The sequence below is a fragment of the Capra hircus genome, chromosome 14 (assembly GCF_001704415.2).
Source record: "Capra hircus breed San Clemente chromosome 14, ASM170441v1, whole genome shotgun sequence".
NCBI classification, from domain to species: domain Eukaryota; kingdom Metazoa; phylum Chordata; class Mammalia; order Artiodactyla; family Bovidae; genus Capra; species Capra hircus.
Genome location: NC_030821.1, coordinates 4827121 through 4842576, shown reverse-complemented (window position 1 = coordinate 4842576; position 15456 = coordinate 4827121). Strand labels below are relative to the sequence as shown.

The following is a 15456-nucleotide window of genomic DNA, read 5'->3' as shown; positions in this document are numbered from 1 at the left end:
ACCCGCTGATCCGCTGGGTCTCTGTCCCGCATAGGCCAGGTTTTCTGGCTCCTCCTTGGGTACCACATCTGCCGATCTCTGTTCTTCCCTCTCACTGGGGGAAAGGACCCATTTATCACTTCATGAGAGTTGGACTATAAAGAAAGCTGACTGCTAAAGAATTGATGCTTTTGAACTGTGGTGTTGGAGAAGACTCTTGAGAGTCCCTTGGACTGCAAGGAGATCCAACCAGTCCATCCTAAGGGAAATCGGTCCTGGGTGTTCATTGGAAGGACTGATGTTAAAGCTGAAACTGCAGTCCTTTGGCCACCTGATGGGAAGAGCTGACTCACTGGAAAAGCCCCTGATGCTGGGAAAGATTGAAGGTGGGAGGAGAAGGGGACCGCAGAGGATGAGATGGTTGGATGGCATCACTGACTCCATGGACATGAGTTAGGGTGGACTCTGGGAGTTGGTGATGGACAAGGAGGCCTGGCGTGCTGCAGCGCATGGGGTCACAAAGAGTCAGACATGACTGAGTGACTGAACTGAACTGAAATGACTGAGTTACTTTCAAATGGCATAGGCAGTGATAAAAAAGCAAGGTTAACCTCATGGAACTGATTCATTGGAAAAGACTCTGATGGTAGGAAAGATTGAAGGCAGGAGGAGAAGGGGACAACAGAGGACGAGATGGTTGGATGGTTGGATGGCATTACTAACTCAATGGACATGAGTTTGAGCAAGCTCCAGGAGTTGGCAATGGACAAGGAAGCCTGGTATGATACAGTCCATGAGGTTGCAAAGAGCTGGACACAACTGAGCAACTGAACTGAACTGAATCTCATAGCTATTTTAGTCATGGTTGTGTAGGGTTTCCCAGTTGGCACAATGGTAAAGATTCTGCCTGCCAGTACAGAAGACAGAAGACACACAGGTTTCATCCCTGGGTCGGGAAGATCCCCTGGAGGAGGGCATGGCAACCCACTCCAGTATTCTTGCCTGGAGAATCCCATGGACAGAGGAAACTGGCGGGCTATATTTCATAGGATTGCAAAGAGCTGGACATGACTGAGTGACTGAGCGTGCACACACACACACACACACACACACACACACACCAGTTCTGTAGGATAATGTCCTAACTTGTGAAAATATACACTAAAGTTTCTGAGATGATGCAGTAAGCTGTTGGCAACTTTACTCTCACATTCAGAGGAAAAAAAAAAAAAAGGTGTTTACAGTTTTCCTGTGAATTTGAAATTGTCTTCTAAATACAGAGTGTAAAAGTGTAATTTCATTCTGTATCTTGCATAAACAAGTTCAAAGTTTGTCTCATTATCTTTATTGCAATTGAATCCAATTTAAGTTGAAATACAAAATGCTTAACAAATATAGATCCAATCTAGGTGGGAAACAAAAGATTAGTATTTACAACTCTTTAATCTTTTCAAAAGATAACAATTTTGGATAACACTTAGACCTTTTGCCTCTGAGAGATAAATAAATTAGCAGATAATTTTCAAGGAAATCCGTGCTGTGCAGACTTTTTTAGTCTACTAAAGTCCAATTTGTAGCATAGAACTGATGGAATACTGTGGCAGAAACCGTGAATTACAAAGTGGTAATGCTCATACACAGTAGTTAGAATCCCTGTCTTGCATGCTAGTTACTTTCTCTGAGAAAACAGACTTCTTTGACTCACTCACTTTAGTTTCTTTCCAAACTAAAGAAATTCATTCAACACCGGTCTTTCTAAAGCCATCAGAATGTCTGGTTACACAGGCAGATTTAATAAGTATTCCTTTAAGAAAAAAATAATTTTCAAGAGATAAATTGGACTTTACTTGTTACCTGAACTTAACAGTGCATTTGATTGCAAGCAGCAAGATAACTACCGAAGATACAAAATAAAGTTTTTAAAATATTCAATTAATTACATATTTATTATATGCCAATCTCCTACAAGGCCTCAAGCTAGATAACGTAAAGCGAAGAAGAAAATCAAAGGAGCTTTTGTCTTAGGAACTCATCTTAATGCAAATATATATGTCATTATTGCACAACTTTCTACTGGATTCTTTCAATTATGATACTCTACATCCAGAGGAAGACAGGTGTCTGAAACAAATCATCACAACTAAGGAAACTCAATTAACTTCTTTCAGAAGGTGGCAGAGAGGAGTATGTGTTCGTCTTAAATTTGATTATTAAGTTAATGCTGAGTGTCTCTGCCTTTGCACCAGCAAGAGCAGCAGGACCTCACTGTAATGACATTCGTTAAAGTGAATGTCAAGAGCCAACTTACAAAACTGCTTAAGAGATGGAGGGACACTTGTGTCAGGGGAGATAGGTGTTGCTATGGAAATGGGTTGATGGGACTGTGGACTGAGAAAATATTTGAGATTCAAGTAATTTTCCCCATTAGTTGATAAAACAGTGATCTTCACAGGACTGCTCTCTGCTCTGCTGTCAAAACAGAGCAAAATTAGGCAGTCTGTCCCTCGAGCCCATGGGCATGCATGGCACCTCATTAGTTTCAAACCACGCCCTAAACATCATTTATGCCATATACTGACAATCACTGTGTCTGATCAATTATTAGCCAGTTTATTATTAGCATCACCAAGTGAATGAGATAGGTGGTGTAAGTCATTAAAGTTTAAATAGCTACTTATATCCCGGGGAAGTCCTCTCCAAAATTGGATGGGCTCTTCTTGAGCTGTGGAATAGATGCTTTAATTCACTATATCCCATCTCTCCATAGCTCTCATTCTGTTTGGTTTATTAGAAGTACTCTGCAATGAAAACCAGCAACATAATCCAAATGAAAATTCACTTGAAAAGGAAATAGTATCTACTTTTATGAACTGGAATATCAAGATATCCAGCAGAATCACTTGTTTAGAAAAAGGTAGCACAATCCTATTATTCTGGGAATGAATTTAGGTATATTGCCAACACCACTGAGAGATGTGACTGATCAGTCTCTACGGCAAGGGACGATTCCTAACACATTCTGAGGTTTACAATGCCCATCATGTGGTCACACAGGTTAAAACAGATGTATTCCATGGGCTTTACCACATCAAACAATGTCTGCTGCTTATAAACCTAAGAGTGCAAATCTGAGACAGGTGACTTAAGTCAGTTTGATTCAAAAGATCTGATTTTCTTTGGGCACAAGCTGATGGCAAAACGGCTATGTCACCCCATAAACATCACCCCATAAATTACAATTCTAGGAAAGAACAGTTAGTCGGGAGTTTTGTATTTGTTTTGTTTTCTCTCCACAGGCATGTCTGGGGTGGTTTCTTGGCGACGACTTTTAACGGAAAGAGGCTCTCACTTTTCGGCCCTTCAAAGGCTGTGGTGGACGGTGATTGCTCAACAGAAAAGCCGCCGTTTCACCCTCCCTGCTGCACAGGAGGGTGCGGAATGCAGCCAGCTGTTGAAGAAAAGAGGAGAAGTATTAGCAGAGAAAGTCACACCAGCGTTAATGAACTGCTCTGCCTGGAAAGTTAAGACGCTTATAAGCGTTCTTCTACTAGGAATTAAATGTATTTCCATGAAAACTTTCTACGTTATGGCTCATATGTCATAAAGCAACTCTTCTGCCAGAGTCTTCAGTTCAGTTCAGTTCAGTTGCTCAGTCATGTCGGCTCTTTGCGACCCCATGAATCGCAGCACACCAGGCCTCCCTGTCCATCACCAACTCCTGGAGTTCAGACTCATGTCCATCGAGTCAGTGATGCCATCCAGCCATCTCATCCTCTGTTGTCCCCTTCTCCTCCTGCCCACAATCCCTCCCAGCATCAGAGTCTTCCAATGAGTCAACTCTTCGCATGAGTCTTACCGCTATACAAATACCTATAGCTTCAAAAATAAGTATAAAAGCAGTCTTCATTTGAAGATCAAATAAGGGAGAAAAAACATTTAGGATGTGGTTTAGAGAGAACATATGTAAAAATCAGAAAACGTGACCTCCAGTGGCAGAATGAAAGTGGGAAGGGCTTTCCAGGTGGGGTCCCGCTCCTCGTCTGCTACTAGAAGCTGTGTGACCTCGGAAATTCACTTACTGTCTTTAGTCTTCAGTTCCTCCCCTATAAAGTGAAGCCCTGGATTAGATTACCTCAGCAGGAGCCATCAGTTCTTAGAATTACACTCAACACTTAAAGCACTCCAATATAATGGGAACCACATGCTCTTCATCCTATACAATGTTCATCTTTTATGGACTTTTTTCCTTAAACAGTGATTTATCCCTCACCATAACTGTGCCTTATAAGCAAACAACTAGGGGAAAAGCCTAGAGTCCTCCAACTGCTGACAATATTTCAATACAATTTAAGTGATACAGGCATATTTCTCAGCACAAATGTTTACTTTTTCATATCACACACACAACAAAATGCTTGCTTACCTTATAACCTTCATATAGTACACAAGTGTCAAGAAGAAAATAGAAATTACTAGTAATCACATCACAAAATTTAACCCCTGTTCACATTATGGAGTATATCCTTCCAGAAGTTTCTCTGTGTATAAACGCTATACACTGGTGCACGCATTCGACAGTTTCAGTGCAAAATAAGCTCAATATATTTATGCGTCTGAAACCTTATTTTTTCTCTTAATATATATCCTTTGCATGTCAATAGATATTAGTCTACTTTCGTTAATTGTTGAAAAGTTTATGTTATAAGCATGTTTATGAGTTATTCAGGAGTTCCTTGGTGATCTAACATTACTAAGATTAAGAACAGGTTTATAGTCATAAAATGAAAGTTGGGCAAAGTATCTGAATAATTCTGCTGTCTCAAAAACACTCACTGAAAACACGCTGCCACATGAGTAAGTTTTTGGTGCTTTGCTGTTTGTGTGTGCACAAATTATTAAACTGTTGGAAACAGCCTTTATTCTCTAAGCTTTGATAGTCATCTAATCAAAGAGTCACAGAAATTCTGATCAGGACACGTCACTTAGGTTTCCATCATTACCATTTATCTACAGCCTAAAACAGTTCTCTTACAGGACTAGCCAGGATAGGAGACAGAGGTGATAGCTGTCCTTCATAATAAATAGGCAACAGTTTATAACCATGCTCCACGGAGATAAGTTCAAGTATCACAAAAGCAGTCATGTGTTTCCACAGTGATATTTTGAGGTGTCTTTTCAAAGAGTAGAGATATGAGGAGTATAAGATAAATATTTACAACTTGCTATTACTCATGTTTCATTAGACCATGTCACTGTGGCAAAAGCAAGATGAGAAAATAATTCTCCGGTAAAGTCAAGCTGGAATCAAGATTGCTGGGAGAAATATCAATAACCTCAGATATGCAGATGACACCACCCTTATGGCAGAAAGTGCAGAGGAACTAAAAAGTCGCTTGATGAAAGTGAAAGAAGAGAGTGAAAAAGTTGGTTTAAAGCTCAACATTCAGAAAACTAAGATCACGGCATCAGGTCCCATCACTTCATGTCAGATAGATGGGGAAACAGTGACAGACTTTATTTTTGGGGGGCTCCAAAATCACTGCAGATTGTGACTGCAGCCATGAAATTAAAAGACGCTTACTCTTTGGAAGGAAAGTTATGACCAACCTAGACAGCATATTAAAGAGCAGAGGTCACATATGGATGTGAGAGTTGGACCGTAAAGAAAGCTGAGCACCAAAGAATTGATGCTTTTGAACTGTGGTGTTGGAGAAGACTCTTGAGAGTCCCCACTGCAAGGAGATCCAACCAGTCCATCCTAAAGGAAGTCAGTCCTGGGTGTTCATTGGAAGGACTGATGCTGAAGCTGAAGCTCCAATATTCTGGCCACCTGATGCGAAGAGCTGTCTCATTTGAAAAGACCCTGATGCTTCAAAACATTGAAGGCAGGAGGAGAAGGGGACCACAGAGGATGAGCTGGTTGGATGGCATCACCAACTCAATGGATATGAGTTGGGTGGACTCCAGGAGTTGGTGATGGACAGGGAGGTCTGGTGTGCTTCAGTTCATGTGGTTGCAAAGAGTCAGACATGACTGAGTGACTGAACTGAACTGAACTGAAAGTCAAGTTGTTGTTGTTGAGTTGCTAAGTTGTATCCAAATCTTCGCAACCCCATGGACAGTAGCCCATCAGGCTCCTCTGTCCATGGGATTTCCCAGGCAAGAATAATGGAGTGGGTTGCCATTTCCTTCTCCAGGGGATTTTCCCGACCCCAGGATCAAACCCTCATCTCCTGTATTGCAGGAGGATTCTTTACTGCTGAGCCGCCAGGGAAGCCCAGTATACGCCCTTAGCCCTCTTCAATGCCTCTGTAAACTGATAGTGGCTCCCTACCTCTGCAGCGTTTTAGCCTCATCAGTTTAGAGCTGAAACTTAACTCTAGATCTTTCTCTGACCACTTTGCTCATTTTGCTGAAAGCCTCTGAGCCCGTCCTGATGTCTCATCAAGTTCCTTCCCTTTCTGGCTCTGGCTCGCCCTCCCAGTCACTTAGTCCAGCTTGGTAGACCCTGCATCTGCCAGGCCCTGCTTACATTGGTTTGTCTTGGCCGTGGGGTCCTCCACCGCTGCACTGGCTGCAAAATGCAGCCCCTTGGCTGGCCGCTACCGGCCCCTTGCCCTCCCCAAGCCTCTGGCTTCATTCCAGCAGAAAACCTGTCCCTCTGTTCCTAAGGCTGACACAGCCTCTTCACAGCTCCTGCAAGAACCTAGGCAGCTCAGTTGGAAGGCTGAGGAAGGTACGACCTGTCTGACTGTTTTCTTGGGCTCTAATACTGAAAGCTTGCATATCTTCTCTAGTAACCCCAGTAAGCAGATATCGCTTTTCTCATGTTTTGGAAACAGTTTTGATTAGTCACTCTCGGGCTCAAACGTCTTTAATAGCTCTCCGTTGCCTGCCAAAGTTGAGTAATAATAAAAATAAGCTCTCTTATAAAATATGATGGGCCAGGTACTATGCTAAGTGTTTCACATTACATATTGCATTGAATCCCCTGAACAACCCTATCAATAATATACTATTATCCCTATTCTAAAGGTGAGGGACTGACAAATGAACCATCTGGTAAATAAGACATGCACTAACCACAGCACTCCTCTGCATCTCTAAGTGTTTCTCTTGTTTTGTTTTTTTTTTTTCACCATTTTCTTCTGATCTTATTTGCTTTTTATTATGGAAACTTTCAGACATACACAAAGGTAGACAGGGCAACATGATAAACCATCGCCAGCTTTAGCAGTCATCAACACATGGCCAATTCTGTTTCATCCACACTCTCACCCATTCTCTCTCTCCATCTCTGAATCCTGCCCAAATCGTAGTATTTTGAAGCCAATTTCAACTGTCATTTCAGGTATAAACATTTCAAAATATATCTCTAACATACATGACATTTTGAACTTTATTCAGGCCCCAAAACAAACTTGTGGCCACAGCTGCTAAGCCTCTTGGCCACCTGGTTCCAAATCATCTCTCTAAATCGTCTTCTATTATTGCACGCACAGGTCCCAGGCAGTCTTGTGAAGAGGGTGGGGAGGGGGACTCAGAGAATCTGAATGAAAAGACTTAGGTTATTCTTAAAACTTCAGATTCCAGGACCTCATCTCAGACTGCTAAATCAGTTTTCTAATAAGGCTCAAGGACCCGCATAGTTTTCTCAGGTGATTCTTTACATATATAAATAACTTTATTTATGTATCTGGTTTTGGCTGTGCTGGGTCTTCGTTGCTGTGAGCCTTTCTCTATTGCGGTGGCCAGGGGGGCCTCTCTCCACTTCCGGTGCACGGGCCTCTCATTTCACAGCCTCTCTCGTGGCAGGGCGGGGCTCTGGGGCACGCGGGCTCCGCAGTTGCAGCGCGCAGGCCCTAGAGCGCAGGCTCAGTAGTTGCTGTGAGCGGACTCAGTTGCTCCGAGACATGTGGGACCTTCCCGGATCGGGGCTGACCCTGTCTCCTGCACTGGTGGGTGGATTCTTCTCCACTGAGCCAGCAGGGGAGCCCTGTCAGGTGATTTTTGCATACACTAAACTTTGAGAACCACAGGTGCAGTTAGCCACGTGGTTTTTGCATGCCTTCTGGCCTTTATTTATGCTACTCCTTGAAAATCCCCCCTTTCTTCTTACCCCCAAACAGCTCCCACTTTTGAAACCAACCCAAATGTCAGCTCTTTCATGAAGTCTTTTCCTGATTTCTCCACTGAGAACTAGTCTCTCCCCATGTGAACTTCCCTATACCTTATCATCCTCTCAAGGTACCAAGCAAAGCCATTGTGTTATAGTTTTTATGCTTTTATTGTATCCTCTGATTTAGATTCTAAACTGCTGGAGAACAAGGATCTTTTAAACACTTGTCTGTATCTCTTGCATCATGCCTTGTAAGAACTGGCCATTATTAAACAATTCCAGAAATGACTTGTAGTATCTTCTATGATTTAAAACTTTAATTGCAAAGCTAAGTAGATAGAGTTTTCTATATTAGGTCAAGCAATGTTGAAGTGCGTGAATTCTTTTCCCCATTTCACCAGAGTCTAATGAGGCAGAAGTTAGGAAAATTTTCCTAGACTGTTAATTATCATTCATTACAAAATACAAAATTTTACTATTAAAAAGGACATTAGAGTTTTGATTCCGGATATATCGGACTAAGAACCCTGCAGACAACCTTCCTATAGAAGATAACTCTAAAACCCAAACACGATACAAAACAACAGCCAGCTGCAGGTACTGAAGAGTGAAGGGAAGTACAAGGATTCAGACGAGAAGTTCATGTTCACTCAGAAAGGTGAGTTCCTGTCTCTACAGTTTTTCAGCTGGACAGGTGCCGTCTGCACTGGAGGCGTACCTGCCTTGCAAGGAAAGAGCCAGAGAGAGGATCCCCAAACTCTATACCAAGAACCATGCATGGCTCTGCTGGGACTGCAACTACTGCAAGAGAGAGAAAATTTCCAATTCAAGTCAAGCCAAGAAATGTATCTGCTGATCCAAAGGAAACAATCGTCATCAGAGAAGAACAACAGATGCAGAATCTCCACAGCTTAATGTGTATAGCATCTAGGCTGCAATGCAAAGTTACTCAATATACAAAGAACCAAGAAAATGTAAACATGATCAAAGAAAAATCAATGAAGTCAGACTCAAGATGAACCAAATGTGGAACTCACAAGGATTTTAGAGTGAATACCTTCACTAACTGTGAGCTACATGAAGTTAAACAGAGCACATTTCTTAGTGCGTGAGAAATCCCAGTAGAGTAATGGGAATTCTCAGAAAAGAAATAGAAATAAGAAAATCAAACAAATTTTAGAACTAAAAACTATAATTTCTAAAGCAAGAAATTCAGTGGCTAGAATTAACAGTCAAATTGACATGACAGGGGAAAGAACAAATGAGCTTGACTATAGATCAAGAGACACTATCCATGTAAGCTCAGTTCAGTCGCTCAGTCCTGTCCGACCCTTTGAGACCCCATGGACTGCAGCACGCCAGGCCTCCCTGTCCATCACCAACTCCCGGAGTTTACTCAAACTCATGTCCATCAGGTCGGTGATGCCATCCAGCCATCTCATCTTCTGTCGTCCCCTTCTCCTCCTGCCCTCAGTCCTTCCCAGAATCAGGGTCTTTTCTAGTGAGTCAGTTGTTCGCATCAGGTGGCCAAAGTATTGGAGTTTCAGCTTCAGCATTAGTTGTTCCAATGAATATTCAGGACTGATTTCCTTTAGGATGGACTGGTTGGATCTCCTTGCAGTCCAAGGGACTCTCAAGAGTCTTCTCCTACACCACAGTTCAAAAGCATCAGTTCTTCAGTGCTCAGCTTTCTTTATGGTCCAGCTCTCACATCCATACATGACCACTGGAAAAACCATAGCTTTGACTAGACAGATCTTTGTTGGCAAAGTAATGTCTCTGCTTTTTAATATGCTGTCTAGGTTGGCTATAGCTTTTCTTCCAAGGAGTAAGTGTCTTTTAATTTCATGGCTGCAGTCACCATCTGCAGTGATTTTGGAGCCCAAATAAATAAAGTCTCTCACTGTTTCCATTGTTTCCCCATCTATCTGACATGAAGTGATGGGACCAGATGCCATGATTTTAGTTTTCTGAATGTTGAGCTTTAAGCCAACTTTTTCACTCTCCTCTTTCACTTTCATCAGAGGCTTTTTAGTTCCTCTTCACTTTCTGCCATAAGGGTGGTGCCATCTGCATATCTGAGGTTATTGATATTTCTCCCAGCAATCTTGATTCCAGCTTGTGCTTCACCCAGCCTGGCACCCATTGTGAAGAGCAGAAATTTTAAAAATATTTGAAACTAATAGAGCCTTTGGATCTGTTTTGAACAGGTCAAATGTATGAATAATTAGAATATAAGATATGGAAGTGATCTGTAAGTCCATCATGAGATGAATGGATAAAGGTATGGGGTATATTATATATGGTACATATATACATATGATGTATATGTGTGTGTGTATGTGTGTATATATATATATATATATATATATACACAACACATACACAATAGTATATTACTTCGTCATTAAAGATGAAAATGCCATTTACAGCAACAGGAACAGACCTGGAGAGTATCAAAAAATAAGTCAGAGAAAGACAAATATTGTGTGTTTACACTCTTATTTGTATCTACAAAATCAATGAATGATTATCAGAAAACAGAAACAAATTTACAGATAACAGAGAAAAAACTAGCAGTTATGGAAGGTAGAAGGGTGGGGGAGAGGCAATACTGGTGAAGGTGATCAGATGCACAAATCATCAGGTGGCACAGAATAAAGACATCACAAGGATATAAGGAGCAGGACAGGGAGTGCAGCCAGCACTTCACAGCAACTTCACACAGAGTACAGACAAAAGCATTAGATAATTACACTGTACACCTGAAACTGATACAATATTATAAGCAAACTACACTTCAATGTAAAAAAGAATATCAGAAGGAAAGGAAAGAGAATGGAGCATAGCATACACAAAATTGATTCATAAATAATACAAGACTAAAAAGTAAGAGCTAAAACTATTACTTAAAGTAGGAAAAATATTTTGTGGCATATAGCCAGGCAAAGATTTCTTAAACAGGACACCAAAGCACACACTGTAAAAGGTATTTTGCTAAAATGACCTTCATCAAGATTAAGAAGTTTTCTTTAATTTTGGCTCTTCAAAAGACATGGTGGGGGCAAAAAAGACAAGTTTTGTAAAGCAAATGTTGAAAACAGGGCTTTTATCCAGACTGTATTAAAAAAAAACCCTTGCAACTCCACAGTTAGAAGACAAACAGTCTAATTTTAAAGTGGACAAATTATCTGAACAAATACTTCACAAAAGAAGATATAAGCATAATCAGTAATTATATGAAAAAGTGCTCCACATCATTAGTCATCAGATAAATGCAAATTAAAAATCACACACACCATATATACCCACTAGAACGGCTAAAAGTTAAAATTACAAAACCGAGTGTTAACAAGGATGTAGAAAAACTAGAAATGTTTTGCATTGCTGGTGCAAACGAAGACTGAAGAGTCACGTTAGGAAGCAACACGGCAGTCCCTTATAAAAGTAGGCGTGACCCAGTGACCCAGTGCTAGGTATCACCACAGGAAGTGAAAATATGGGTCCACACAGAAGTGTATATGCCAATTATTCCTAACAGCTAAATATGGGTTGCTGCTACTGCTGCTAAGTTGCTTCAGTCGTGTCCGACTCTGTGCGACCCCATAGACGGCAGCCTACCAGGCTCCCCCGTCCCTGGGATTCTGCAGGCAAGAACGCTGGAGTGGGTTGCCATTTCCTTCTCCAATGCATGAAAATGAAAAGTGAAAGTAAAGTCGCTCAGTCATGTCTGACTCTTCGCGACCCCATGGACTACAGCGTACCAGGTTCCTCCGTCCTTGGGATTTTCCAGGCAAGAGTACTGGAGTGGGGTGCCATTGCCTTCTCCAGAAATATGGGTAGTTGCTATTTATAATGGTCCCAAACTGGAAGCAACCCAATGGCTAATCAGTTAGTGAACAGATTTAAAAAGAATGCTTATCCATACCATAAATATTGCATGCATGCGTGCTAAGTTGCTTCAGTCGTATCTGACTCTTTGCGACCCCATGGACTGTAGCCCGGCAGGCTCCTCTGTCCATGGGATTCTCCAGGCAAGAATATTGGAGTGGGTTGCCAAGCCCTCCTCCAAGGGATCTTCCCAACCCAGGGAGCAAATCCGCATCTCTCATTATCTAACCTGTTTTGGCAGGCGGGTTCTTTACCACGGTTGCCACCTGGAAGGCCCATAAATATTACTCAGTAACAAAGAGGAAATCAATATAACTTAAAAATATTATGTGAAATGAGTGAAGTGAAGTAGCTCAGTCGTGTCCAACTCTTTGCCATCCAGTGGACTGTAGCCCGCCAGGCTCCTCCGTCCATGGGATTCTCCAGGCAAGCATACTGGAGTGGGTTGCCATTTCCTTCTCCAGAGGATCTTCCCGACATAGGGATGGGATCCGCATCTCCTGAATTGGCACATGGATTCTCTACCTCTGTGTACTATATGATTCCATTTTAATAAAATTATAAAAAAGACAAAATTCTTGGGACATCTCAGCGGTTGCCTGGGGCATGGGTGAGGAAGAAGGTGGACTATAAAGGAGCACAAGCAAACTTTTTCAGCCAAGGGATCTATTCCATACTTTGATGGCAGTAGTAATTGTTGCAATAATCAAAATCATCACCTGCATACTAAAATGTATGAATCTTACTATATGCAAATATCATAATAAACGACAGTTTTTGTTTTTTTTCCCAAAAAAAGGAGCTCAGAACTAAATTCTGCACATCAAATTTCAGCAGATGAGGAAGCCAATTTAGATAATCTGGGATAAACCACAGAGACTTGGTAAGAGACGTCAGCCTTCCAAAGGATGACAGATCTGTTATGAGAAGTATCAAAAACAGTGTATCTTTTTACTGGCCTGGCAGTTAAATCAAGCATTTCAGTAAATGACTCTAGGGAGAAAAATGGACTTGAATCAAGAAAAAGGAAATGGAAACCATCTGATTTGCCCTTTAGGTCAAACAGTGACTTGGCAAGAAATAGAAGCAGGAAAAAAACCTTGAAAAAATCGGCACCAACTTACTAAAAAGAGGATTTAATCTTCACAACTACTGACATTATATAGTGGAATTGGAAATGAAATAAAAACAATATTTTCCAGATTCTTCAAAAATAAGGACCGCTAAAATTAATATTAAAAATTATCTTTTGTAAAGTAACTCTCAAGTCAGTGGTGTACACAAAAAGGACCTTCATTTTACTTTATACAAAAGAGCTAAGCAACTAAATAATCTTATCAACCCTCTCATGTGATAGAATATTTTAAAATCTGCTTTTTATTTTAGAACAGTCTTAGATTTACCGAATTACTGCAAAGACAGAATAATTCTTGTATATCCAATTCAGTTTCCCCTGTTTTTTTTTCTTTCACTCTTAAAGAATGCACAAAGAAGCGCCCCCTGTTATTAATATTCTGTGTTAGTATGGTACATTTTTAACAATTAGTGAACCAATGCTAATATTATTAACTGAAGTCCACCCTTTATTTCAATTTCTTCTGTTTTTACCTAATATCATTTTCTGTTCCAGGATCCTATCAGGAAATATAAATTCATACTTGTTGTCTTGTCTGCATGAGTATTTCATGATTATGACAATTTTTTATGTTTTTCACAACCTTGTCAGCTTTGATGATTATTGATCAGATATTTTGAGTACTGGGCACTGCCTGATGCTTTTTCATGGTTAAAATGGGACTGAACTTTTAAAATATCTTTTACTTCATTCCTTAAATCTTAAAATCACCATAATAATTTGGATTACTAAGCTATTATAGTCATCATAATAATTGTGATTACTACTCAAATAATCATTTCAATCTGACTGAAAATGTCTGACAGTGTTCCTGCTACAGAAGATTTAAGTGAATGCCTCAGAATAAGTTATCACTCACACTAAAGCTCTAAAATGCAGCTATTATTTTATAAACTCTAATGGCATAAAAACCACATTAATAATTAATATTAATAAATGGAACCTCAAAATGAATTATTGCTCACACTAAAGTTCTAAATACAGTTATCATTTTATAAACTGCATAAAAACTACATTAATAATTAATGTTAATGATTAAAGTGAGGTACAATAGTGAATTCACATCTAGGCAGTCATTTGTACATTCGCAGGGTGTTATTTTTGATTAGGTTAAATGTATGTATTGTATGTGCCTAAATAATATTTTGATATATTCTCTTCCAAATCACAGGTGGATTAAAAAATATATATTTTTCAATGGGTTTTAATGGATAAATTAATTCTTAAAATATGAGAAAAAACACGATTCCCTTATTATTACTACCTTATTAACTCTTACTATTAACCTGTTCAAATTTAATAAAGAAAAGTAAAGCAAACCACTTAGTGCATGAAGGGGAGAAAAATGAACTGCATTAATAAAGCTGCTGAGTCCATGAGAGGTCATTTTTCCCATGATGCAACTCATGTTATTTATGACGGAAAAAATCCACAAGATTTCCATGTCAGTCAAGCTCTGGCTATCTACCCAGATTTTTATAAAATGTTTTAATAAGTATGAGCCAGATTATTTTCTGGCTTTCATCCTAAACACAAGGTCAGAAGTTGGATGATTCAACACCACAAGGGGAAACGTGACCTGATGTGACCTTCGTAAAGGTGAACAAACTCTAGTCTTTGCTTAGGGGAAGGACGAAACAGTTAGGTGTGTGGGCCAGCCCACAACGGGAGTACATCATTAGCTGCAAAAATTACCAGGCTGTGTTCTTGCCAAGATTTCGCAGCATATAATTTGAAAAAGAAAACAATAACAAAGCCAAAACCAAATCCATTAGGCAAACAGCATCCACCTGGCAGACTGGTCAGTCCCATGGTGGGCTTCCCCGGAAAATGCAGATTTGACCCTTGGGTCGGGAAGATCCCCTGGAGGAGGGCACGGCAATCCACTCCAGTATTCTTGCCTAGAGAACCCCAGGGACAGAAGAGCCCTGCAGGCTACAGTCCATGGGGTCTTGAAGAGCGGGACTGGACTGAGTGACTACACCACCACCATGGGGGTCACAGCTCTATCTGGAGTCTCTAGGCATCAAAGACAGTTGAACCTGCCGACTGTTGGGCCTACCGACCCGGGAGCCTGATCAGAAGGAGAGAGGAAATGTGTTCCCAGGAAGAGCTCAGGCGGCCACCCACAGCTTCTAGGCAAATGCTTTAAAGCCCCTCAGCCAGCTTCACAATAGCTTTGTCAACAAAAGCCAAAAGATCAGACGGATTTCCTCAATCTAGCAAGTACAGAGTGCCGGGCCCACGGCTGTTCTCACTGTTTCGTTTCTGAACGTGGAATCTGCAGGAGGAGCAGGTCCAGGCACCAAGGTCAAAAAGGAGAATGTCGCCC

At 40.8% G+C, this 15456-nt stretch overlaps 1 protein-coding gene across 2 annotated transcripts in view; it reads right to left on the bottom strand.

Moving 5' to 3' along the window:
* LOC102175315 (carbonic anhydrase 13) overlaps nucleotides 1302–15456 on the bottom strand; it is a 39145-nt gene continuing 24990 nt past the window's right edge. For both annotated transcript variants that reach the window (XM_018058174.1, XM_018058173.1), the window contains one exon: nucleotides 1302–3427. In XM_018058174.1, coding sequence (XP_017913663.1) covers nucleotides 3308–3427 — 120 coding nt within the window. In that variant the 3' untranslated portion in view covers nucleotides 1302–3307. The remainder of the gene's footprint in view (nucleotides 3428–15456) is intronic.